Raw genomic sequence first — 27,018 nt, 5'->3', positions numbered from 1 at the left:
CGCATTTATAAGCACTGCTGACGCGGCAAGGAGCCATTTTTCATTTACAAACGTGCCGAGCCAAGCTAATGGCCATTTTCAACTAACAAACACATTGAAACAATATTTGAAACATCATGATTAAGATTACGTTCAACATTTTAACTCTACTTTTATACTCCACTGAGGTTTACTGTAAGTATTATTCCTAACTTAAATAGAGTATTTTTTTATAATAAACTGATCTGCGATTGGCTCTTAGTGAAACCTGATGGAAAGTGAAGACAGAGCCTAAGATGGAGCTCACCGGTTCAGTAATAGGCATTAGCCTATTCACTCTAGCTTTAAAGAGACCGAGGTCATATTTACCAGGGAACATAGATGACAGGAGCGCATTTCATTCCTTAGCCGTACTTACCAAAAAAGACGAGGCAAATTGTTTATTTCAATTTATAAAGAAAAAAAAACCGGGACATGTGCGAGTCGGACTCGTTCACCGAGGGTTCCGTACTTTTTCGTATTGGTTGTTATAGCGGCATCAGAAATATATCATCTGTGAAAATGTGTTTAGCTATCACGGTTCATGAGATACAGCCTGGTGACAGACAGACGGACAGTGGAGTCCCGTTTTTACCCTTTGGGTACGGAACCCTAAAAATGTGTTTACCTATTTCATTCGATAGCGCCACGTGACGTACGCATTGGCGTTAAGTATCATTTTGTATGGGATTTTGAGTATTCAAAACGTCCCGCTTGGCGCGCTGTTCTAAATCCCATACAAAAATAGACATAACGCGAACATACGTCACGCTATCGAACGAAATGTCTAGGGGTTCTGTTCGTAGGCGCTTTTCGCTACGAACGATTTTTCCCGTGTTCGGCTACGCTGGCAGTGCATTGTGCTAAAATACCCATCAATATATGTTGATATATGTAATAGTTATTTGTTTTACAGGGGGCAAAGTTGTTGTTTAACCGCTCAAGCCGAGTCAGAAACCGAGCAAGCGAAAGATTCCAAAATTGAAAATTGGAATCTCGAGCATTGGGAGGGTTTCAAAACACGAGGGTTTAACAAACTTTTCCCTCGAGTGAAACACAAAATTTTTCACCACACCAACCCGAAGCAAATATTAAATGTACAATATCAAACAAAACCAAATCCAAATGAATGTTATTAAATATTTATCATCCAAAATCATCAATTCATCATTTGAAAGTCAATTCTACCAGCAAACATGAGAAAACAACTCAAACTTTGCATTTGATTACTTTGCCTCACTTGTGAATAAAATACAACTTTGCTATCAGTTTTTGAAGTGCAAAGTAAGCCTTTTCGAGCTGGTGTGGTGGATTTTTTTTTTCAATAATTTAATATATATACCCAGAGAGGAAAATTGGGACTACGATTGGATGGTCACTCTCCTCTTATCAATTACTGGTGACATTACAGCCGTTCCACAAGTGGTGCCAGCGACTGATACCGGAGGGCCGACCATTGAATTTACTTGTACCGAGGATTTGGGGCCGGGGGAAATGCTGGCTTGGTGGCAAACGAAAGGTACCTATCTTCTTCAACCTAGCGTCACAGAATAAATAATAGTAATACTAGGTACAGAAGATTCACTCTCTATAACAAAACGCGTCTGTTACGATTAGGACAGATATGACCGCTAGGTGGCGACAGCGCCACTCGCGGCTAGCCACCAAAATTGGTGTGGAACTAGGGTTGCCAACCGTACTATATAATTTTGGAAAAATATATAGTACGCTAAAATACTATATTTCCGATTAAACGTATATTACACTCATGTTTAGTATTTTATCTAAACGTACTATATTTTTTAGAAACTATATTTATGATGCCTTATTCTGGAAAATACGATATTCCACCAAAAAAAAGTTGGCAACCCTATGTGGAACGCATGTACTTGTAGCTACCTGTTGCAAAGCGACGAAATCGCGGAGTGAGCCACGCCTGCTAGCGTTTCCCGGCCTAGCGCCGGCCGCTTTCCTGCTCAATTTTCTCCACTTTTTGCCCGGTTTTCGGCATCCTCGGGTGCGAGATTGTTCTCTTCCATGTCCGCTGTCACGACGTCCAGCCAGCGCTTCTTAGGCCTACCGTGATCTAGGGCCTTGGCCAGTGAGGTTCGGGCATCTATTTCCGACGTAGTCTACCGGAAAGGTATGTCATAACCTACCTACGGTGTTATGACGACCGGTCTGACCTAGTGGGTAGTAACTCTGCCTATGAAGCCGATGGTCCCGGGTTCGAATCCTGGTAAGGGCATTTATTTGTATGATGATTAGGGAATGCAAATCGGTTATTTTTTGTATGGAAATAACTGCGGTTTCGGTTAATAACCGATCATTTCCATACAAAAAATAACCGAAAATAACCGATTTGCATTCCCTAATGATGATACAGATATTTGTTCCTGAGTCATGGTTGTTTTCTATGTATTTAAGTATTTATATAATATATATATATCGTTGTCTGAGTACCCACAACACAAGCCTTCTTGAGCTTACCGTGGGGCTTAGTCAATTTGTGTAAAAATGTCCTATAATATTTATTTATTTATTATTATTTATAATAAAATTAGGGCCTTTGCTAGCTGGCGCGGTTGCAACGATCGAAATTAGTAAGACCAGCGCTAAATTAGCGTAGCTTCTATTTAACTTGTCCTGTTTTTATATATGTGTGTATGTTAGTAAATTAGTGTGGGTCAAATCTTGGAAGCTAAATTTGACTCACTTCCCGATTTCCGATTGAGCTGAAATTTTGCATATACATGTAAATGGGATGACAATGCAATATTATGATGACATGGAACTGATCTGATGATGGAGACAGGAGGTGGCCATAGGAACGCTGTGATAAAACAATGCAAACTAATGGTTTTTGGGGTGTTAGAATTGTCTTGATGAGTATTAGTTGAAGAAAGAAAAGTACCTACAGTCAGTGATAAAAGCATTGTACCAAAAATTAAATTTTTGCCAATAAATTATTACTTAATTTTAAAGTTATCCGTGGTTCTGTCTACATGCCTCTCTTCTTCCTCGCGTTGTCCCGGCTTTTGCCACGGCTCATGGGAGCCTGGGGTCCGCTTGGCAACTAATCCCGTGAATTGACGTAAGCAACTAGGCACTAGTTTTTACGAAAGCGAATACCATCTGACCTTCCAGCACAGAGGGTAAACAAGACCTTATTGGGATCAGTCCGGTTTCTTCACGATGTTTTCCATTACCGGAAACCGGCTAGTAAATATCAAATGATATTTCGTATATAAGTAAGTGAATACGCGTAGGTATATGTGAGTGCGCCGACCCCAAACCCCAAGTGAATGGGACAAGGGCAAGAGAATGACGATGATTTCGTACATACGTTCCGAAAAACTTATTGGTACGAGCTGGGGTTCGACCTCCGGATTGAAAGTCGCACGCTCTTACCGCTAGGCCACCAGCACTTCTACATTATAGGCCGACCTTCCCCGCCACCCTTAGTCGTCCTACCCCGTCGCCCCCGTACCGCGCAGGCGAGGACTCATTTAAGCGGTCGGTCTATAGATGCATGTTTTCAGATCTTTGGACGGACAAGTCCCTTGTATACAAGGAGTTCTTCCCGCTGGAAAAAGACACGGTGCACTTCAAAGTACGCGCGTCTAACGACGTTTACTTCGGGTTCCTGTCTCAAGCGAAAAAGGTGGCACCATGGATAGATGTACGTAGAAATTAGATTGTGTCACAAGGGAGCAAAATGACATATTTACGGCGAGGGCGTACATTGAATCCTGAATAAAGCGAAGGATTCTATAATAAAACCCTGAGCGTTGTGAGGGATTTAAGAGTTAACGCCCAAGGTGAAAATAACTTTGCTACCATGTGACACATACTGCTTTTCTCAGTCACCTATGAGGAAATTAATATAAATAAATAAATATAAATATTTATAGGACAAATTTTACACAAGATCGACCGAGTCCCACAGTAAGCTTAACAAGGCTTGTGTTGTGGGCACTTAGACGACGATATATATGTATAATACATAGGTATATATAAATATTTATATACATAGAAATCATCCATAACTCAGGAACAAATATTTGTGATTAACACACAAATAAATATGTTCCAAAACATTTAAGCTAAAAAAAATAAGTTCAAAAACTAAAACCCGACTACTGCAAATCGCGCTCTAAAAAGTATGAAACAAGATAGAATTCTTATCTGAAATTATCATATAGGAAAATTATAAGAGTTATCATTTTTTTATATATTTACAGAGATATTCAAAGGATCGCCGTGGACGTATGCCACGATTATAAACTTTAAGGTAAAGTGGCATACGACCACGGCTATCCTCTGAATCTCTGTAAATATATAAAAAAATGATAACTCTTATAATTTAAAGTTAAAGTTTGGGGTCAGGATTTCGTTACTTACTAATAATATTTGAAGTCACTTTATATTACTTTTGCGAGGGTGTCCTCAGTACAGAAATTCACGCAGAGCGCCGCTTATATCGGGCTACGCCCGACAACCTTTGGCATGAAGGCGCCTTCGGCGCCTGGCTTTGGAACGCGTACAGCGAGCCTCGTACGTCGGGCTACGCCCGACTCTTTTAGTATGAGCGCGCCGAAGGCGCCCGGCTTTGGAACGCGTACAGTGAGCCTAGTACGTCGGGCTACGCCCGACTCTTTTAGTATGAGGGCGCCGAAGGCGACCGGCTTTGGAACGCGTACATCGTGCTTCGTACGTCGGGCTACGCCCGACTCTTTTAGTATAAGGGCGCCGAAGGCGCCCGGATTTGGAATACGTACATCGTGCTTCGTACGTCGGGCTACGCCCGACTCTTTTAGTATGAGGGCGCCGAAGGCGCCCGGCTTTGGACCGCATACAGCGCCACGTACATCGGGCTACGCCTGACCCTTTTAGTGTGAGGGCGCCGAAGGCGTCCGGCTTTGGAACGCGTACATCGTGCCTCGTACGTTGGGCTACGCCCGACTCTTAGTATGAGGGCGCCGAAGGCGCCCGGCTTTGGAACGCTTACATCGTGCTTCGTACGTCGGGCTACGCCCGACTCTTTTAGTATGAGGGCGCCGAAGGCGCCCGGCTTTGGAACGCGTACATCGTGCTTCGTACGTCGGGCTACGGCCGACTCTTTTAGTATGAGGGCGCCGAAGGCGCCCGGCTTTGGAACGCGTACAGCGAGCCTCGTACGTCGGGCTATGCCCGACTCTTTTAGTATGAGGGCGCCGAAGGCGCCCGGCTTTGGAACGCGTACATCGTGCCTCGTACGTCGGGCTACGCCCGACTCTTTTAGTATGAGGGCGCCGAAGGCGCCCGGCTTTGAAACGCGTACATCGTGTTTCGTACGTCGGGCTACGCCCGACTCTTTTAGTATGAGGGCGCCGAAGGCGCCCGGCTTTGGAACGCGTACATCAGGCCTCGTACGTTGGGCTACGCCCGACTCTTTTAGTATGAGCGTGCCGAAAGCGCCCGGCTTTGGACCGCGTACAGCGCGCCACGTACATCGGGCTACGCCTGACCCTTTTAGTGTCGCCTTTTGGACCGAGTCCGGTGCGTCACATAGGTACGTTTCAGTATGCTTTGCCTGACCACTGCGAATTTTAACGAGGTGAATATACTAAGATTACTAAGCAACTTTTACCACGGGACCAAACCCGATCTCGTAAAAAAATTTGCCGATCTGGACTTCTATACCTATTCACGTTATAAAATATTGCAGATCTATAAAAAACACCATGTATATAGCGGCCAAACAAATTTCTTTTGAAAAATCCTTCTTGTATCGCCGTAGTCGCGTAACACGCGGATAGATAGAATCCAGAGCGATTGTGGATTCGTAGTTCGAATTAAAGCCTGACAACAGTTTATTTAACCCTGAGATAGTGTCGCTGCAAACAGCTTACGTATGGCAATAATGTGCGTACGTCATGTATAGTCGGGGTAGTGAGCATTGGCTTCATGTTGATACTCGTATAATGTCAGAAACATTGCTTACAGAGAATTCGGTTCTTTCAATTTACCTATTCCTCAAAATCTGATTCTAAATATTCAATATTAATATATTCTTCGTTTTCTGACTCGACGAAGTCTGATTTTCATCAGATGTTGTGTCGCTTTCAGGACCACCAACCTCGATTATAAAGCGTTCTGTCTCCAATTCGATTATTAGGATTTTTATCGTCGATCTACATAAACCTTAAATGAAATATGTGACGTTATCTATGAAAAGGGACTTTATTGTCGATGGCGCTTACGCCATTATGAACGATGCTCCGATATAAATTCAATGCCGCGCGACGCTGTGCGGCGTAAGCGCCATCGACAATAAGGTCCCTTTTCATAGGTAATGCCCCATATTAAAATTTAAACCAAACAACTAACCAGTTCAATAAAACCGCACTATAAAATGTCAATACCGGTCATGTCAACAACCAACTTCAAAACATTGTTTATTGGAATGCCATGTAATCCTTCGTCTTTTTTAAGCTGTAAGTATTTGATTGCATTCACTACAATTTTTTCGCATCTTTGGTATTTTTTTTTTGGCATTTTTGTAATAAAACCGTTTATATTTGAATATATTCGTAGATATTTTCCGTTTGTTTACATCGGTGACACTCGATGACAGCCAACGTTCGTTGTCAAAGAGTACTTGTTGCCAGTAAAAGAAATTAGTACCATTGAAAATCCGCAAAATGCCGAGGGTCAAATAAACTGTTGTCAGGCTTTACCTACCAGATAAATTAATGTTTTATCGGGTGCATGCAAGCAAAGCCGGGTGCAAAAGCTAACAATATGTATATATTTGAAATGTGCTAATTGAGCTCTTTCAAATGATATACAACACGTCATTATTACTTATTTTTATTTTTTTGGTTCGTGACTTTATGACCTCTAGAGGGCGCCGTGTTAATTTTTTGTGACGTCATATAGCCTATAACCAGCGGACGATTAAGACGATTCGAACGACACGTCGTTTGTCAAATTTCAATGAGTACTTTAGAAGTGATGAGGGAACAGATGAACATACATACATACCCACAAACATACCGGTCAAAATCATTACCCTCCTTTTGCGTTGCCGTAGTCGGGTAAAAAAATAGTATGTATGCCAAAAAGACAAAAAATCGTGTCCTAGAACGAAAAGTGTATCTTTGATTCCTCCTAGCAGGGAAGAAAAGTGCCACTTTAATCCCTCCTAGCAGGGAAGAAAGTGCCACTTTGATCCCTCCTAGCAGGGAAGAAAGTGCCACTTTGATCCCTCCTAGCAGGGAAGAAATAGTAGTTTGTGTTACAAGGGATCAAAATGATATATTGATATATTTCATTTCCGTCAAGGGCGTACATTGAATCCTGAGCGTAATGAGGGATCAAGTGTTAACGCCCAAGACGAAATAATTTTGATACCGTGTGACACATACTGCTTTTCACATCAACTATAAGGAAAGTAAAAAAATCTTAGTGTTGACACTACAGTGTTGCCACTTTTTAATTTCTACTCTTTTTTGTCAGGCTGTACATACGATGTTCATAGTTAATTATATTAATATTTTATACTGGCAATTAAATGTCCTTGAACAGAAAAGTGCCACTTTGATCCCTCCTAGCAGGGAAGAAAAATCCATTTTCTGATTAGGTGATGTGAAAAAGCCATTTTCCGAATAGGTGAGGTGAAAATAAACTTGTTTCAAAATGTAATTACTTTCTATCACCGCACCGCTCGCCGTCGGCAGGGTGTTCATCCTCACACCCTAGAACATAAATGGTCGCGCACTGTGCGGTTTAAGGGTTAACTTCGCCCACTTTATTCAACATGTACATTAACAGCTTGATTGAGGAGCTCAGCAGCGCAGGTGTCGGATGTTCAGTGGATGGTTGTTTTGTTAACAACATAAGCTACGCAGACGACATGGTGCTGCTGAGCCCCTCAGTCAACGGCCTTAGGATTCTGCTGGATATATGTGAAAGATATGATGTGGCCCACGGTCTAAAATATAATGTGAAAAAGAGTGAGGTATTACTGTTTAAGTCTGGCACTAAAACATATCCCATTCCGCCAATAATGCTCAGTGGTTCTCCTCTTCAAACAGTAACTAAATTTAAATACTTGGGTCACTGGGTTACTGACACTCTAAAAGACGATGTTGATATAGAAAGGGAGCGCAGAGCACTGTCGGTAAGGTGTAATATGCTGTCTCGCAGGTTTGCGCGTTGTTCGACAGAGGTGAAAATAACCCTGTTCAAAACGTATTGTCAAACCTTATACACGTGCAACCTGTGGAGTCACTACACCAAAAAAGCCTACAGTGCTCTGCGCGTCCAATACAATAACGCCTTCAGGGGGTTGTTGGGGCTGCCCTGGCGCTGCAGCGCGTCAGGAATGTTCGCCGCGTGGAGAACCGACGGTTTCCAAGCCGTGCTGCGCAAGCGGGTAGCATCCCTGGGCGAGCGCGTGCGGGGCAATGCCAACACTCTCCTGAAGGTGATCGCTGAGAGGATGGACAGCCCTATCCTCGCTCACTGGATGTCCTTGCATGTCAATTGTAATTATAATTATACTTTCTACTAACACACCTAATATAAGTTATTACTTAGTACTAACATAATATGGATGTATTTGTATCCGAAATAAATGCTTTCATTTCATATTTAATTTTAAGAGGAATTTCCTCCCGCGGATGCCCCGGCTGTGGAATGAGCTCCCTTCTGAGGTTTTCCGAGGGTCTAACTACAGCAGCGGCCGGCAACCTTTTATCAGCCAAGGGCCAAATAGTAGTTACCGAAGTTGACGCGGGCCGTACTTTGTTAATCGTTTGTCAATATTACATACAAAATAGCCAGGGAGGCTCGCGGGCCGCTTGTTGCCGACCGCTGGTCTACAGTATGGGGTTCTTCAAAAAAAGAGTGTACAAAAAGAACGTATCTTGTTTCATACTTTTTAGAGCGCGATTTGCAGTAGTCGGGTTTTAGTTTTTGAACTTATTTTTTATTTAATTAATTTTGGGGTCATGATTTCGTTACTATTTGCCTTTGAAACGCGTACAGCGTGCCTCGTACGTCGGGCTACGCCCGACTCATTAAGTATGAGGGCGCCGAAGACGCCCGGCTTTGAAACGCGTACAGCGAGCCTCGTACGTCGGGCTACGCCCGACTCTTTTAATATGAGGGCGCCGTAGGCGCCCGGCTTTGGAACGCGTACAGCGTGCCTCGTACTTCGGGCTACGCCCGACTCTTTTAGTATGAGGGCGCCGAAGGCGCCCGGCTTTGAAACGCGTACTGCGAGCCTCGTACGTCGGGCTATGACCGACTCTTTTAGTATGAGGGCGCCGAAGGCGCCCGGCTTTGGAACCCGTACAACGAGCTTCGTACGTCGGGCTACGCCCGACTCTTTAAGTATGAGGGCGCCGAAGGCGCCCGGCTTTGGAACGCGTACAGCGTGCCTCGTATGTCGGGCTACGCTTCACCTTTTTAGTGTGGGGGCGTCTTTTGGACCGAGTCCGTTGCGTCACATAGGTACGTAGGTACGTTTGATTATGTTTCGCCTGACCACTGCGAAGGCGTTTTTTTTGTCCAGCAATATTTTACAAGGCGAATATACTAAGCAACTTTTACTATAGGACCAATCCCAATCTTGTAAAAATTGGCTGTTTCATACATTTTGGGTGATCTGGACTTCTATACCTATTCACGTTATATAATATTGCAGCTCATTAAAACAACCATGTATATAGCGGCCAAGCAAATTTATTTTGCAAAAACCTTTTTGTATCGCCATAGTCGCGTAAGCGTAACACGCGGGTCGCGGATAGAATCCAGAGCACTTGTAGATTCGTAGTTCGAATTACCTACCCGATAAATTAATGTTTTATCGGGTGCATGCAAGCAAAGCCGGGTGCAAAAGCTAACAATATGTATATATTTGAAATGTGCTAATTGAGCTCTTTCAAGTGATATACAACACGTCATCATTACTTATTTTTATTTTTTTGGTTCGTGACTTTATGACCTCTAGAGGGCGCCGTGTTCATTTTTTAGTGACGTCATATAGCCTATAACCAGCGGACGATTAAGACGATTCGAATGACACATCGTTTGTCAAATTTCAACGAGTACTTTAGAAGTAATGAGGGAACAGATGAACATACATACATACATACATACCCACAAACATACCGGTCAAAATCATAACCCTCCTTTTGCGTTGCCGTAGTCGGGTAAAAATAATAGTACCTACTTTATGTGACTGCTACATAATTAAAGGCATTACAATAAGAGTGTGGGTTTGACTTGAATTAAATTTCCAGATAGTTTTGGGAGGATGGAGCAAGAGAAAGAATTCCATAGCATTGAACAGATTTCACAAAGTTTTCGCTGAAATCGACTATATTGTCAACGAATGTGAATTTCGCGAGTTCTGGGCGCGCAAGGTAAAGTACAATTAAGTTTATGGCAAAAATTCAATTTTTGGTACCTATTACCAAGTGTACCTAATACATACATACATATAATCACGCCTATTTCCCGGAGGGGTATAGGCAGTGACCACGGATTTCCACTTGCTACGATCCTGACATACCTCTTTCGCTTCCTTCACTTTCATAACATTCCTCATACACACTCGCTGGTTTACTAAAATCATTCAATCACACGTTTTAATAAAATTTTTAGGTAAGTATGATATTCAAATGAGATATTAGCAACTAAGTAAATTGTTATTAATAGTCTTAAGGGGCCCACTGATTAACAGTCCGCCGGACGGTATCGGCCTGTCAGTTGTTCGGAACTGTCAAAATTTTGTTCTAAAGGGGCCCACTGATTAACAGTCCGCCGGACGGTATCGGCCTGTCAGTTGTTCGGAACTGTCAAAATTTTGTTCTAACTGACAGGCCGATACCGTCCGGCGGATTGTTAATCAGTGGGCCCCTTAACTGACAGGCCGATACCGTCCGGCGGACTGTTAATCAGTGGGCCCCTTTATCTGTAGTCGTGCACGCAAAGGGAGGTCAAATTGTGCCAACCCTAATTGCTCGGAGTCGGAGCAATGCTGAGCCGAACGGAGCCGAAAAAGCCCGAACTATCATGAACCACGTTTGACGTGTTGTCTCTCTGTCGCCCTTGTAAATTCGCACATAAGTGTGACAGGGAGGCAACATGTCGAACGCGGTTCGCGATAGGCCCTCTGCTTCGGATTCCTATTAAAGAGCAGGGATGTTGCGAATATTCGCATTCGCATCCGCAACCGCGGATCTTCCGCATTATTTTCAACATCCGCATAAAATCGATGCGGAGCTTATGCGGATGCGGATGGCGAACAAGTCAATGCAGGAACGTCTTAGCGGCGTAAGTGCTAGGTAATTTCGTTATTACCTATAACGAAATCGTCTAGATCCAGAAAAGTTACTGTTTATTAAATATAACGCACCTATATTCTTGCTCAAATACTATTAAATATTTCGTTTTTTTTTAAATAAAAGTTACTAAAAATGTAATATTTGACGTTTTTTAAGTACCTAATCTTGACATCCGCATCCGCGGATGTGAGCCTTTAAATATCCGCATCCACATCCGCGGATGTCAAAATATCTGCATTTGCAACATTCCCTGTTATTTCTAATTAAAGGACGGTGATTGCGTGTCGGCGGGGTTCGAGGGTCAGACCAGCCCGTTCATAACGTGGAACAGCACCACCAAGTTTAATGCGACCCACTTCAGCGTCGCCACTGGATGGGGGTCCACTGGCAACTGGAAGTTGGAAGGTATGAAGAGCCCATCAACGTGCACACTAGCGCCACAGCTATTCGTGATTATTTAAATTTAACGAATGATATTTAAAAAAGGGAGCCGCTACGTACTGTATCTTGTATTTAAGTACCTTCTGAATACATCAAATTTTTATGTTGCTGGATTCGTCGATCTGTGAACTTAAAACAAAAACCGGCCGTTTTAACTTAGGACGCATAGATTGACGAATATAGCAACATAAAAACTAGTCTGATGTATTCAAAAGGTACTTAAATACTAAATACAGTACGTAGCGGTCCCCTTTTCGAACGAGCGAGCGAAGCGAACGAAGTTCTTACATTCGACTTGGGACACGCGGCTGGCTAGGGGCACGTCCCGGCATTTCGATGTTTTTAAGCTGAACTATCAGAGGATAGTTTGATACTCAAGTACTTAAGTAAATTTGTTCTAATTTAAATGAAATTGGGTAAACGTGTAGTTGAGGGCATTATATTTTAGTCATTAAATTATGAGCAGGCTTGATCAAGGGGTTATTGAGCTAGAAGAGCTTAGAAGGCTTAAAAGCTATTTGTGAGGGGTCTTGCTATTCTGGTCATCGTTTTGCAAGAAAGTATGGTCGAGTTTGGTATCAAATGACAGTGCTCGGCTTGCACTTTTATAATAACGTTTTTAAATTTACCATTTTGAAATAATTAGCAAGATAAAAATAAACATAATATAGGTATTTGACATTTGACAGGAAATATTTCGGCTTACCACAGATACAGTATCAGTTAAGGGCTCCACAGACCTTGTAATATGTCCACGCGATGTTTGATTCATTGCCGCCTATAGTAGGACATAAAATAGTAGAAATAAAATAAAATGGAACTCTAAAATTTCCGTACTATACTCGGTCAAACAAGTTTGTGGGTAGAAAAAGGCGCGATATTCAAATTTTCTATGGGACGATAACCCTTCGCGCCTACATATTTAGCCGCTTTTTTCTACTGACGGAAATGGCTTGACATTGACAGACTATAAATTGTTGCCATGTGTAAGCATTTTACGTCAAAAATGTGACAGCCACGTAGAAAGTGGCGCCCTCATTTATTAACCGACTTCCAAATCTCAAAAGGAGGAGATTCGATTGTGATTTTTTTATGTTTATTACTCCATATCTCCGTCATTGGGGGATGGAGTTACTCGCGTCCGTAGGATTTACCACCTCTTCCTAGGCCCACCCTACACGTGTCCCCTGGGTGGTGCGAAACGAGTAACAACGCCGAGCATCAGGCGGCGGTTAACTAACCTGACCAGTGGCCTAACCAGCCACGGATGATGAAGGTAGGAAATGACTTTCACAACCCGTAACCTAGTCAGGCCGGGGACCTTGGCTTAGTTGCCTGGGTCACGAGGAAGAAAACCTCTCTAAAAAATTACCCCAATCCTAAGGTGTGGACCGTGCCGATAGGATGTATGGCTGAAGGGAATTCAGTTACAAGCGCCAACCTCGACGGACCCGGCTAACGTCGTTGTATTGAGCCTTCTCATAGGAATGGGCGTTACCCTGTGAGTGACCACTTAGATCGACCCTACTCGTGGGAACCAAATGATGGCACAAAATAATCAAACAAACAACCAAACAAACATTCAACCTAACAATCAACCAAACAACCAGTCAAACAACCAACCAGACAATCAACCAAACAACCAACCTAACAATCAACCAAACAACCAACCGAACAATGTATCCAACAATCAACCAAATAATCAATCACCCAATCCCAACAATAAGCAAGACAGTCGCAAGACTTACACTCAGCAAGTATTCCATAAAAGCTTCTTCGAGAGCAGACCTCGATCATCATCACTATCTGAACCTTCAAGCAATGCTTTATCTACCCAACACAATACTCTAATGGAGCCTGAAACAAAGAGTCAGAAACAACCACCAACCTGGCAGCGTGTGCCCGTAAGCAAAAAACGCAAAATTTGTCAGGATCCCCCCTCGCCTGAAGGCACTCGAATCGAAAATAGATTTGAAGGACTCCCTATAGACCAGGGTGGTGACCCTCCCCCCAAGGCACCTAGCAAACCACCAAACATCGTCCTTTACGGGATTGAAGACGTGAACGAACTTACTAATCTGTTGGAGACAGTAGTCAAACCAGAAGATTTTAAATACAAAATAGTAAATAAAAACCATCTTCGCATAACGGTCAACACTATCGAAAACTATAAAAAGATAATGGACCTTTTAAGAGCTAAGGGTCTTATAGGCCACACGTTCGCAAGAAAAGACACAAAGTGTAGCCGCTTTGTTATAAAAAACCTACACCACACAACTCCTCACGAAGCTATTATAGAAGCTATTGAGAACACTGGGAATACAGTAAAAGGAGAAATTATAAACGCTCGTTATGGCCCTGACAAAATCCCAACCTCCACATTCTTCGTTAATGTAGAACCTGGCATCAACAATAAAGAAGTCAAAAAAATTCAATACATTTACCACCAACGCATTAAAATAGAAGATCCTCGCAAATCAACGACAATAGTCCAGTGTCAACGCTGTCAACAATATGGCCACTCAAAGAACTATTGTATGCGACCCTATCGGTGTGTTAAGTGTGCTGGGGGACACAAGTCATCTGAATGTCCTAAAAAAGACAGAAAAACAGCAGCGAAATGCGCACTATGCCTCCAAGACCATCCAGCTAACCATAAAGGCTGTCAGGTGTACAAAGAAATTCTTGAAAGGAAACGGCAGAAATCCCGCTTCAGCAAACCAACACCTGGCGTTGCCACAGATAAAAATCCCCCGGATATCGAACATGCTGATGTGAATGCCGCAAGACTACTCCAACCTCCGTTAGCTCCTAAGAACTCGCATCAAAACCACTCAGGTGCTGTTAGACGAAGTCCTGAATTACGACCCACTGAAAATTTACCAAATGAGACTGAAATGCACTATCAACAACCTACTATGGTAGAACAACTATTAATCAAACAAAGTGAAAAGTTTGACATTCTCCTACAACAAATAAGCTCCCTTATGGGACTTTTGACAACACTCATTTCAAAACTAGTTCCAAAGTGAATCCGTTACGGATAGCTATATGGAACATAAATGGATTATCCCCAAATATCTTAGAACTTGAAACTATACTTTCAAATAACAAAATTGACGTGGCACTACTGTCAGAATCTCATGTTACTACTCGCAGCTCCTTCCGCCTCAGAGGCCATCAAGTGTATGTAACTCCTCATCCTGACGGCAGAGCACATGCAGGAACGGCTATTGTTATAAGGTCATGCTTGAAACATTCTCTCTTGGAAGCCTACTCCACTGATCACTTACAAGCCACCTCGATAAGGCTAGAGGACCGTGCAGGACCAATTGTTCTTTCTGCGGTTTACTGCCCACCGAAACATCGAATCTCCGAGCAAATGTTTCTCGATTATTTCCAAACACTTGGCCATCGCTATATCGCCGGTGGCGATTGGAACGCTAAGAACACATACTGGGGCTCACGATGCACGGTAACGAGAGGTCGAGTACTTAAACAATGCGTCGACAAAATTAAACTGCAGACATGGTCCTCCGGAAACCCCACTTACTGGCCCTCTGATCCAAATAGAATGCCAGATCTTCTTGACTTTTTCATCGCCAAAGGACTAAGTTACCTTTACACAAGCATTGAAACTTGTCTGGATGGGTCATCGGATCATACCCCTGTTATCCTCAATTTGTGTTCAAACGTGATCACCTACGAAAAACCAGAGTCCCTGCACAACTGTAAAACTGACTGGGATGGCTTTCGTTCCTATCTAGATGAAAATATTAACTTGAAAGTTCCACTGAAATCTAGTGACGATGTGGAGGAAGCGTGTCTGAATATTACTAACTTAATTCAAGTGGCTGCCTGGAAAAACACACCCGATCTACCAGTCTCACATAAAACCTGTGCTCCTCCCCTAGAGATTAAAAAGAAACTCGAAGAGAAGCGACGCTTAAGGAGAAAATGGCAACAGTCACATCATCCAGCCGATAAAACTAGCTACAATCGAGCTTCAAGGGAGCTTAAAACCCTGTTACATGAATATTCTAACAATACTATGAAAGACACATTAGAAATGATGTCCCCAAATGGCAGCAATCAACACTCACTGTGGAAAGCCTCCAGAACCGTAGATAAATCAAAATCGCACTGTCCTCCTATAAAAACTGGTAGCTGCTGGGCAAGAACTGACCAAGAAAAAGCAGAAGCCTTTGCATTACACTTGTCAGAAGTATTTCAGCCCAACCGTGACGAAAGTCTCAACGACGAAAGTGAAGTGGATAAAATACTCAACCAAGATTTACAACTATGCTTGCCCATAAGACCAACATCACCGAGGGAGATTTCAAGGATGATCCGTAACTTAAACACCAAAAAGGCACCAGGCTATGATCTAATCACACCTAAGATTCTTAAAGAACTGCCTAGGAAAATCATCACTTTCCTCGCCTGCCTATTCAACGCGATCTTCAGAATAGGACATTTTCCTGGGTCATGGAAAGTTTCACAGATCATTATGATCCATAAAGTTGGCAAGCCGGCGCACGAAACTGGGTCATATCGCCCTATTAGCCTGACTCCTGTGCTATCCAAGTTGTGGGAAAGAATATTTCTGGTTCGGCTGAAGTCTCACTTGGATGAATGTGGAGTTATCCCACTGCACCAATTTGGATTTCGAAAGTCACATTCCACAACTGAACAAGTACATCGGGTTCATGACGCAATACGTCACTGTTTCGAACACAAACAATACTGCTCTGCGGCGTTCCTGGACGTGCAACAAGCCTTCGATCGTGTCTGGCACAAGGGACTATTGTGCAAGATAAAAGAAAAACTGCCTCACTCGCTCTTTCACATCCTAGCTTCGTACCTATCTGACAGAATATTCCAAGTAAGGCATGGTGACGCGAGATCCAGTTTTTATAACATAACAGCAGGTGTGCCGCAGGGCTCAGTGCTTGGTCCTACTCTCTATAACATATTTACCTATGATTTGCCTACTTCTGAGCAGGTGACCGTTGCTACCTACGCAGATGATATAGCTTACCTCTCCTGTCACAAACAACCTGAAATAGCTAGTAAGCAGCTACAGCTTGTGCTGCATAATACTTATAGCTGGTTAACCAAATGGCGCGTAAGAGCAAGTGCTCATAAGTCAAACCACATCACCTTTAGTCTAAGAAGAGGAGATTGCCCTCCCGTAAAACTTGGAAATGATATCCTGCCACACTGCGAGTGTATCAAGTATCTAGGTTTTCATCTGGATAGGCGCCTTACATGGAAAACCCACATAAAACATAAACGCAACGAAATGATTCTAAAATACAAAAATCTTTACTGGCTAATGGGACGCAACTCAACCCTCTCAGTGGACAATAAATTACTCCTATACAACGCAATCATTAAACCCATCTGGACCTATGGGATCCAACTATGGGGAATTGCTAGCGACAGTAACATAATGTGTCTTCAAAGAGCACAGAACGCCATCCTTCGTGTGATTGCCAATGCACCCTGGTTCACTCGTAACGATGAAGTACACGACTATCTCAGTATGCCCACCATAAAGCAAGAGATCAAAAAATTCACTAATAATTACATTGAGCGCCTGGCAAGGCATCCTAATCCACTGGTTTCAAAATTACTGGACAAGACTGAAACAGTGCAAAGACTTAAAAGGAAGCACATCGTGCAATATGAAAGTAGTGGGTAGGTGGGACGATGGTCTCCAAAACCCAAAATTAATACCTATATACAGCAAAACTGATTATAGTCATTACCGACTGATGGCAGTTCAAAACAGAAAAAAAACAAAAAACAGATATCTCCGTCATTACAGGACCGATTTTGAAAATTATTTTTGATTGTATGTACGAGTATATGCTTACAGGTTGGTCCCGTTTTTGTCAAAACCCAGTTCTGATGATGGGATCTATGAGGAATCGAGTAAACTCCTCAAAACTTAAAGGCATACATATAGTGATTTATGTGTTTTATCAACAAATCAAGCATATACATTCAAAAAAGTGACATTTGCTGAAGTCCAACTGCTGATGATGATCAGAACGCAACTCTTCAACGAAGCATAGTTCACGTTTGGCGATTTGTCCTCTTCGTTATGTTTGTTAAGCAAGTTAAGTTTTTAAGCCACATTTTTGTCAAGCTCGAATTCTGATGATAGGATCCACGAGGAATCGAGGGAACTCCTCAAATCTTAAAGGCATGCGTATAGAGATTTTTGTATTTTCATCAGAAAATCAAGCATTTTCATTAAAAACTGTCACATTTGATGAAGTGGAACTGCTGATGATGATCAGAACGGAATTCTTCAACGACGCATAGTTCACGTTTGGCGATTTGTCCTCTTCGTTATGTTTGTTAAGCAAGTTAAGTTTTTAAGCCACATTTTTGTCAAGCTCGAGGTCTGATGATAGGATCCACGAGGAATCGAGGGAACTCCTCAAATCTTAAAGGCATGTGTATGGAGATTTGTGTATTTTCATCAGAAAATCAAGAATTTACATTAAAAACTGTCGCATTTGATGAAGTGGAACCGCTGATGATGATCAGAACAGAACTCTTCAATGACTACACGTTTGGCGATTTCGAATTTCGATTTTGACGGAGCTGGCCCTGGAGCCAGACCTGACCCGGATCCGGGCTCTTATCTGGACCTGAACCCGGACCTGGACCCGGACTTGGACCTGAACTTGGACCTGGACTTGGACCTAGACCTGGACCTCGACATGGACCTGGTCCTGGACCCGGAACTGGAACCAGACCCGGACTCGGACCTTGACCCGGAAAACCACTGATACCTAAGCTAAATAAACCACTATGATTACCTACCATAAAATGTAGGTATAAAGTATAATGATGCCAAACTTACTAGCCCCTCCCGCTCAAACCCCCGTACACGGCACCGCACGCGCCGTTAGGTAGGTTAGGTTAGGTTTGAACTGCGATCCTCACAGAACCGAACAAAAGTGGGTTAGGTTAGAACTGCGAGCCTTACAGAAACGAAATGTTTTACCTCCTTTTCTACATAGTGCACCATCTATGTACAATAATCTTTCACCGGCCCCCATAGAAGTCGGTTTTTTTTTCTTGAAAATTATTTACTACTATTTTATCGAACTATACGAGTAAGTAGGTGCAACAAAGTCTATCGCTCTATATAATTTTTGGCAAACGGCGAGTTCTCAGTTCGGGGCGAACTACTAGTTTAAATATCATTCGTTAAATTTAAATAATCACGATTATTTAGCAGTGGCGCTGCTAGTGTGCACGTTGATGGGCTCTGAAGCGCTTATTACATACTCGTATATCCCTCATAAGTACATTATTCAAATTTACTTAACATAAATCCAAAACAAATCAAATTTAAACAATGTATCAAGCATACATAGATATCGCTTACGCTTTCATCCCTTGGTTAACAATCTACTACAGGGGTCACCAACTCGTTTCTTCAGGGGTCCGGTTCTTAAAATAAAATGACCATCGCGGTCCGTTTCTCAACGAGTTTATTAAATAAGCAAAAAAATATAATAAGATGGGCGGTCCGGATGCGGTGAACCCTGATCTACTATTTGATTTTCAGGATATTCTTGGAAAGATGATGATGTATTACTTAATATGATTCAATATACTGGTAAAGAACTCTTGAAACCAACGGAGTTGGTCCTAAAAAAGACCCGAAGTAACATCGACAGCCGTTCAACAGTATTTTGCGCCAGGCATAGAATGTCTGGTGATGGAAAATGGACACGGGGAGTGGAGTCCAGGTTTATAGTTTTGGCAACTCAGACTGAGGATATACCGACGGGTAAGTTCTGATTAGATTTTTATGTAGAAAGATAAGACAAACATAGGATAAGATAAGATAAAGATACAAACAGCAACACTCCTAAATTGGCATTTCTATTTAAAGTATTTTAGATTTTGGAATTTTTATACTTTTTCCACTCAGAATCACGAGCTCTTTCGATCCTAATACGAGAAAAAAAGTGTCCCCAAAATTTTATAATTTTTTTTTTGTTTTGTTACGGTTATAGAAGGTTGTATTGAAAATCGTAACCAAATGGACCAAAAATTGTAGGGACACTTTTTACTCAGTAAAAATGGACAAAACCCGTGATTCTGAGTAGAAATAATATAAACATTCCCAATTCTAACACAAACATTTTTGGTACAACTTTAAATACAAATGCCCAAATGTACATCGGTGCACCTTATTAAAAAAAAAGGCATAAGGTCCACCGATGTACAGGTTTTAACAGTGTGGGCGATGGTTCTACTATAAAGAAAAGATAAACATTCGATCCTAGTAAGAGAAAAAAGTGTGCCAAGTTTTTTGTTTCCATTCCGTTACCATTTTTCATAGACTTTGTATGACGGCAACGCAACGCAACGCAACAGGAACGAATGGCAACGAAAAATGTAGGTAGGTACAGTCAAAGGTAAAAATATGGGTGTACAAATCATCTCAAAAATATGTCCCATAACTCTTATGTCAGTGAATTAAGAACTATGGGACATATTTTTGAGTAAGTTGTCTACACCCATATTTTTACCGTTGACTGTACATATAACTTAAAATTATTGGGACACTTTTCATGTATTGACATGGGGTCTCTATTGTTTCCCAAAAAGTTTTAAGTCATAATGTATTGTTTGCCTGCATTTTCATTAGTCATAATTTATTTGGTTCAAAAACGCGTCACTTTTCAGGATTGCCATAAAACAAACCTAACCTAACCTATCTAAAGGATAACCTTACGAAAATCCTGAATAGTAAACGGTTTTAGTTTTATGACTAACGATATATAATATGACAAACAATACATTATGACTTAAAACTTTATGGGAAAGAAAGGGGCCCCCATTGACTTGACATGACACAACACGCAGAGAAGACGCACATTTTCTACCACAACCCCTTAAAGGGCTTAAAGGATGACTCACGTTGGACCGGGCCGTGTCCGACCCGGAGCTTCCGGCGCTTCGTTTTCAATGGAAAGCATCACGTGATCGCCTGTCATATCGTAGAAAAGTAAGCGCGGTAAGGGCGGACACGGCTCGGTCTAACGCGAGTCGTCTTAAGGGCCACCCTACACAAGCGTCTTTTGAGCGTCAGCGTCTAGTCAGCGCTGTGGAAAATGGCGTCGCTGCGCAGTTGCGCCAACGTTGCGTCGAGCAGCAGCCATAGAGTTGACTATACGCCGACGCTCGGGAGACGCTAGTGTGGGGTCTCTCTACCGGGTGTGGCCTGTAACAGGAGCAAATAATTAAAACATAGATTGTACTCCTCAAAGGGTGACACTTTTGTCCAACAACTTTTAAAAATTATGAAGTAGTTAAGAGTCCCTTCATACAAAATAAATATTATCTTCAATGGACGCCATCGCCACGCCATATCATTGTGATTGACGTTGCTTGCCACGCCTTAAACATAACAAAATTCACAATACATTGCGTCTTAGAATAAACTTTAAAGTGTATTAAAATTCAAACCACAAGTTATTTTTAAAAGTTGCTGAACAAATGTTGGTCAGTATGAGGAGTACAGCCTACAGTTTAATTTTTGCTCGTATTACCTACAGGCCACAGGCTGTATACCCTACTTTGGTGTTATAGGAGAGCTGTACGTCAAGGTGGGGCCAGAGACTCGGATAGAATTCGATGAGAACACCCAGGTGAAGTTCACCTGCAGCGGCAGCGTCCCAGTCGACGGCAGGATTTTGAGATGGTTCAGAAAAGGTAATCATTTTACAGGGGGGCGATTTTTGAAATTCGACCGCTCGATTTCGTGCATTTCGTTCAATAATATCTCCGCTACTAGGCATTTAAATTCTACTAATAGTCGAATAAAACGAGTGGTCAATACCACTCGATTCCAAATTTCTATCGCTCGTATTTCAAAAATTAGCATTTCGCCGTTTTCCACCGATTTTCGAGTGACGAAATCGAGCGATCGAATTTCAAAAATCGCCCCCCTGATGTAGTGCATAATTATTAAAGTGCGAAATTTTATTCATTCGCCCCAAATTTTTGGGGCTGTCAGCATTAGTAAAAGTCTACTTTATTCCTAGTACTTAGAGTTCATAGTCTTTAAAATAAGCAAACGACTTTTTGTTTTCGAACATCACGGAATTCACGGAACCAATACTTAATTCATTAAGGCTGATATTTACTTCTAATTTTATACACAATTTTAAGGACCTTATTTAAGGTACGGCCGTATTTAAGGTTAATAAGGTCGTTTTCCATCGCATTTTCACGGAAACGTACGAACATGTCTTGCTATTTCATTCAGTCTCGGTACAAAAAGTACTGAGGTTTACTGAAGTAGCATGACCAATACGAACGTTTCCGAGAAAACACGATGGCGCGTCACGATATTGAATGAAAACACTAGGGCTTCTGTACCTACACTTTTTAAACTTTTCATTCCAGACCACAGTTACCGTGATCCCATAAGCCTTGAAAACCAAAACTACGATCCGACATCCAACACCAACGATTTAGAGTTAACCCTGGACGAGTCTTATGACAAAAACCAGCTGTTCTGTGCTCAAGGGTTCCAATATTCTATCCAACATAATGGTACTGCGATAATTAAGAATTATGGAGAGATAGTGAGATCAGAAGACATCACTCTTGTTATGAAGAGGGGAAATGTTACGATACCTACTAGTACGAGTAGAACACCCGATGAAAACGGTACGTTTTTCATCTAGTTTCATTTTTTTTAGCTATTAAGATCGTTCACAGTGATCTTTTATTTACAATATCTGGGAGACCGAGCTTGGAAAAAATATAAAAACTTAAAAATGCGCGTTTTCCCAGAGATAAGACCTAGCTATAGTTCGATTTTTAGTTAGTTCGTCAAGATCGCGTGGCTTTTTCTAATGCTAAAAAAACGAATTATAGGTCGATTTATCGCTCCCGAAAACCCCCATGTAGCAAATTTCATCGAAATCGTTAGAGCCGTTACCGAGATCCCCGAAATAAACAAGAATTGCTCGTTTAAAGGTATTAGATTATAGAACGCAAGTTTTCGTCTGTTTTTTCGAATAAAAAAATCAAATTAAGAGCTGGTGTGATGAAAAATAAAATAAGATAATAAACGATCTCGACTTGTGAAACCTTCGTAGGGGGCTGTTCATAAATTACGTCATCTATTTTTGACCCCCCCCCCCCCAAAATCATGCTTCGAATGACCCCGTTTCCTCCTACGTCATGCTACCATCATCCGATGCCAGACCCCCCCCTCCGCCCCCCCAATTTGAAATGACGTAATTTATGAATAGCCCCTAGGTTTGACTATAACGAAGGCCACGTGGCTTTAACCTATTCGACGCGGGTCCATATTGGGTTGCATACAAGTTTAGGTCATATCTTTGATGCGCATAACAACTTGTGTCATAAATTCATAATCATCATTGCGCATACAAATGAAAAGTCATATTATATTGTGTCATACATTTTTAGCCATAATATTTGATGACATACTCAGCAGTTATCATAAATTTTTTGTGCATATAGGTTTTGATTATAATGAATCAAATGTCATACCAGCTAAAAGCATATTTATCGATATTTATAAGGTTTTTACGTATAACGTTTTGTAGCATAATAATTTTCAACCATAATGGTTTACATAAATAATTTAAGAAACTAATTTTAGCCTCTCAACAACTCCTCGAAAAAAACCTTTTCCCTAATCTCCGTCTAAACACTTAATTCGACGGAGTTCCGCTCACGCGGGGCTCCTATTTCTGCGTAGTTTGCCCTTCGGGCATCTAAAGCAACCTAACGAACCTAACCTACCTATTATGATTAGTTTCTTTTATGACCACTAATTTAATTTTTTATGTCTATATTAATACTATGCACTGCAATACTTCGAACGAAAAACAATTATGGATATCAAGCAGATGACTTAAAATTTTGTGCGAATTAAATTAATGACTACAAAAATTATGACATAACTAATTTATGACAAAAACCCAGTTATGCTCAGGAATAATTCTGACTATTGATTTTTATGACTTACAATTTTATACATAAAGTGTTATGACAGTTAAAAATAGGACAAAAGTTGTTATGCGACCAGAGGGAGTCCCTTTCGACGCCGTGTCAAAAGCAGTCACCCGGACGCCACGTCACCGAAGTGTCAAAACTGAAATTGAACTTTATGCATATGCACGTAGGTCTATGTTGCTCTGTGGTCTGTGACCGATTAATCAGTCTTTGGCGTTGAACCTGCGGTCATTGGCGTCCAAAAGGTTAATCATAAATTGATATCTTCAAGTTACAATTCCAGAGTGCTCGGCGGGACAACGCGTGTCGATGTGGCCGGGGATGGTGATGGTAGCGGTGGTATCGACCTACGTCACGGCGTGAGAGATGGCGACGCTGGCAACATCTGTCTCCTAATCATAAAATATTTCTACCCTACTCTTACAGTCGGACCAAGCTAACTCTGCACTGCAAGGCATTTGCGATGACAAACAGGCCAATTCGAACGTACACTGACATCGGACTGATGTTTGAATCAAGTATGAGCGAATTGCACACTAAAAAATAACACGATTCAAATAACATTTTGATGTCAGTGTATGCCCGAATAAGCCAGTGTGTGTGACAAATGTCATCATTAGAGTTAGGGTAACATTCCATTTCTGACCGCAGCTGCACTAGGTACTACGCGTCGTTGTTATTGTCAATTTCCATAGTAAAATGAATGGTAGTGCTGCTGTCGTTGGAAATGGACTGTCACCTTTAGACCAAGAAAAGTCTGCAGAGATTTTGACAGCACACGCAGTGCCAGTGTTATTTATACGTCACAATTTCATAGAATTTTGACGTTTAAAATAACATCTGCTCTGCGTATGCTGTAAACATCTCTGCAGACTTTTCTTGGTCTGACTTCAATTTAATTTTTATATGAATATATGACGTTTTTAATAATTTTAATGACTCTCCCTCTCTTTGTTCTATTTAAGTAAATGCACAGTTAGCTTAGCCGGACTCTAGCTAGACGCCTCACACAAGAACTGATCTATTTTCAAATATTTTGCACCTGTATAGAACCATAATAAAACGGGAAAAATCGGCACCCATATTAAATTAGCAGAATATCTGATTTTCCACACAAAACATCTGGTGCCAATGCAAAAAATCTGATGGACAATTGGACAATATGCGAATTAATTTCGTGACCATTTAGATTCTGAATCATGTACTTACTGAATTTTTGAAAATTTTCATCATGTTTGTAATAGTATTAATTTATTTCTTTTCGTTTAATAATTTAAATCACGTTGGTGTTTATATTTTTTCCCCTAAATTTATTAAATATATACTTTGATTTGTCTGTAATGTGCAGGTGGGCAATTTCGACTGCGAGTAAAATTTCAACTAATCAGAAAATCTTCCATGTTTTACATTATTAAATAGAGTCACACACAATACATCTCTTTCGCTCTTCTTCTACCTAGCGTTATCCCGGCCTTTGCCAGGGTCCGCTTTCCTACTTTCTTTCCTCCACTTTGCGCGGTCCTGGGCGTCGTCTCGTGTGAGCCCGTTCACACTCATATCTGCTTTCACGACATCGAGCCATCGCTTTTTTGGTCTGCCTTGGGGTCGGGGGCCTTCAAGGGCTAGGTTAAGGCATATGTTTCCTACGTAGTCAGCTGGCCTGCGACAAACGTGGCCGAACCACCGGAGGCGACATTCTTGGAGCTTCTCTGCTACGTCACGGACTGCGAGGCTGCCACGGATGTACTCGTTACGGATGCGGTCAGTGCGATGTCGTCTGCATACATGAGCAACCACGGCGGTGGGTCTTGTATCTCCGCCGTGACGGCATCAAGCACCACACTGAACAGAAAGGGGCTCAGAGCGGAGCCTTGATGAACACCCACTGTAATCGGGAAGGGTTTTGTGTCGCCAACGGAGGTCCTTACCAGAGAAACCGAATCGCGGTACATGTCTAAATCAAAATCAAAATCAAAATCAAAAGTATTTATTGCACACATATTACATAATATTAGGTAGGTAGGTACCTATACATAATATGGACCCTGCAAGGGCGCAGCAATCTTATAAATAAATAGTTAATAATGTAAAACATGGAAGATATTTCGATTAGTTGAAATTTCCCCGCAGTCGAAATGGCACCCTGTAGTTTTTTTTTAAGCTAAAATTTATTACAAAGAGGTAAATAAAAAAATTCACAGATTTCGTGCCTCACACGACTATCGAGCACATTGGAAATGAATCTACGGAATTCGAAAAAATATTGTCGCTGAGCGACGAGAAAGTCTGGATAAGGAAAAAGTTACAAAATAAAACTACAACGTTGAATGATAATTATTTTATTCTTAGACTAACACAAGTATCCTGGACATAACGCATGTGAACAAACAAATTGCAAAATTTCCACACGCGTATCCAAGTTTGAATAATTGTCGCCGTGGCGCATAAGTATAGGTACATATTTCATTTTTCGATTAATAAGCAGGATATATTAATGTTCAAAGTACAAGAAAATTATTACACGGCAAATCCGTAGTCAACTCGAGAAGTGGTGATCGGCAGCGGCGCCAGCGGCCCATTTGCTGCAAGATATGAAATTTTCTTGACAGCAGTTTGACGCGACGAGAGATGACCATAACAGCGTTTGTCTATGTTGCACCAAACCTGAGTTCCAATAGGTACTACCAGGATTCAGCATCAGCTATCTTGGGTAATGCTCATCATGACGAATCGGGTGTCCAAAACAGCGTGTGCCTATGTTGCACCAAACCTGAGTTCCGCTAGGTACAACCAGGGTTCAGCATCAGCTCTATGTTGGGTACTACTCTCCTAAGTGCTCATCAAGACGAGTCGGATGACCAAAACAGCGTGTGCCTATGTTGCAACAAACCTGAGTTCCTTTAGGTACAGCCAGGGTTCAGCATCAGCTCTATCTTGGGTACTACTCTCCTAAGTGCTCATCGAGACGAGTCGGATGACCAAAACAGCGTGTGCCTATGTTGCAACAAACCTGAGTTCCTTTAGGTACAGCCAGGGTGCAGCATCAGCTCTATCTTGGGTACTACTCTCCTAAGTGCTCATCGAGACGAGTCCGATGACCAAAACAGCGTGTGTTTATGTTGTATTAAACCCGAGCTCCACTAGGTACTGCCAGGGTTCAGCATCAGCTATCTGC

General features: G+C 41.8%; 1 protein-coding gene across 1 annotated transcript; it reads left to right on the top strand.

The window, feature by feature from the left end:
- The first annotated feature begins 43 nt into the window (after positions 1-43).
- Positions 44-26,156, top strand: LOC134802759 (uncharacterized). The gene is made up of 9 exons (XM_063775454.1): positions 44-174; positions 1,430-1,537; positions 3,561-3,700; positions 10,314-10,436; positions 11,630-11,765; positions 19,399-19,623; positions 21,435-21,557; positions 22,254-22,520; positions 24,127-26,156. Exons 1-9 carry the CDS (start codon positions 117-119, stop codon positions 24,204-24,206), a joined length of 1,260 nt encoding a protein of 419 aa, XP_063631524.1. The 5' UTR covers positions 44-116; the 3' UTR covers positions 24,207-26,156.
- The last annotated feature ends 862 nt before the right edge of the window (positions 26,157-27,018 follow it).

The sequence above is a fragment of the Cydia splendana genome, chromosome 25 (assembly GCF_910591565.1).
Source record: "Cydia splendana chromosome 25, ilCydSple1.2, whole genome shotgun sequence".
Taxonomy (NCBI): domain Eukaryota; kingdom Metazoa; phylum Arthropoda; class Insecta; order Lepidoptera; family Tortricidae; genus Cydia; species Cydia splendana.
The sequence above is the reverse complement of the archived record's forward strand: the minus strand, read 5'-3'. Positions and strand labels throughout refer to the sequence as shown.

Bases quoted from the DNA above. Each gene is read 5' to 3' on its own strand.
- LOC134802759 (XM_063775454.1), top strand. From the start codon at position 117: ATGATTAAGATTACGTTCAACATTTTAACTCTACTTTTATACTCCACT. The intron at 10,437-11,629 runs GTAAAGTACAAT...TTCTAATTAAAG, and splicing joins GCGAGTTCTGGGCGCGCAAG to GACGGTGATTGCGTGTCGGC. The intron at 21,558-22,253 runs GTAATCATTTTA...TTTTCATTCCAG, and splicing joins TTTGAGATGGTTCAGAAAAG to ACCACAGTTACCGTGATCCC.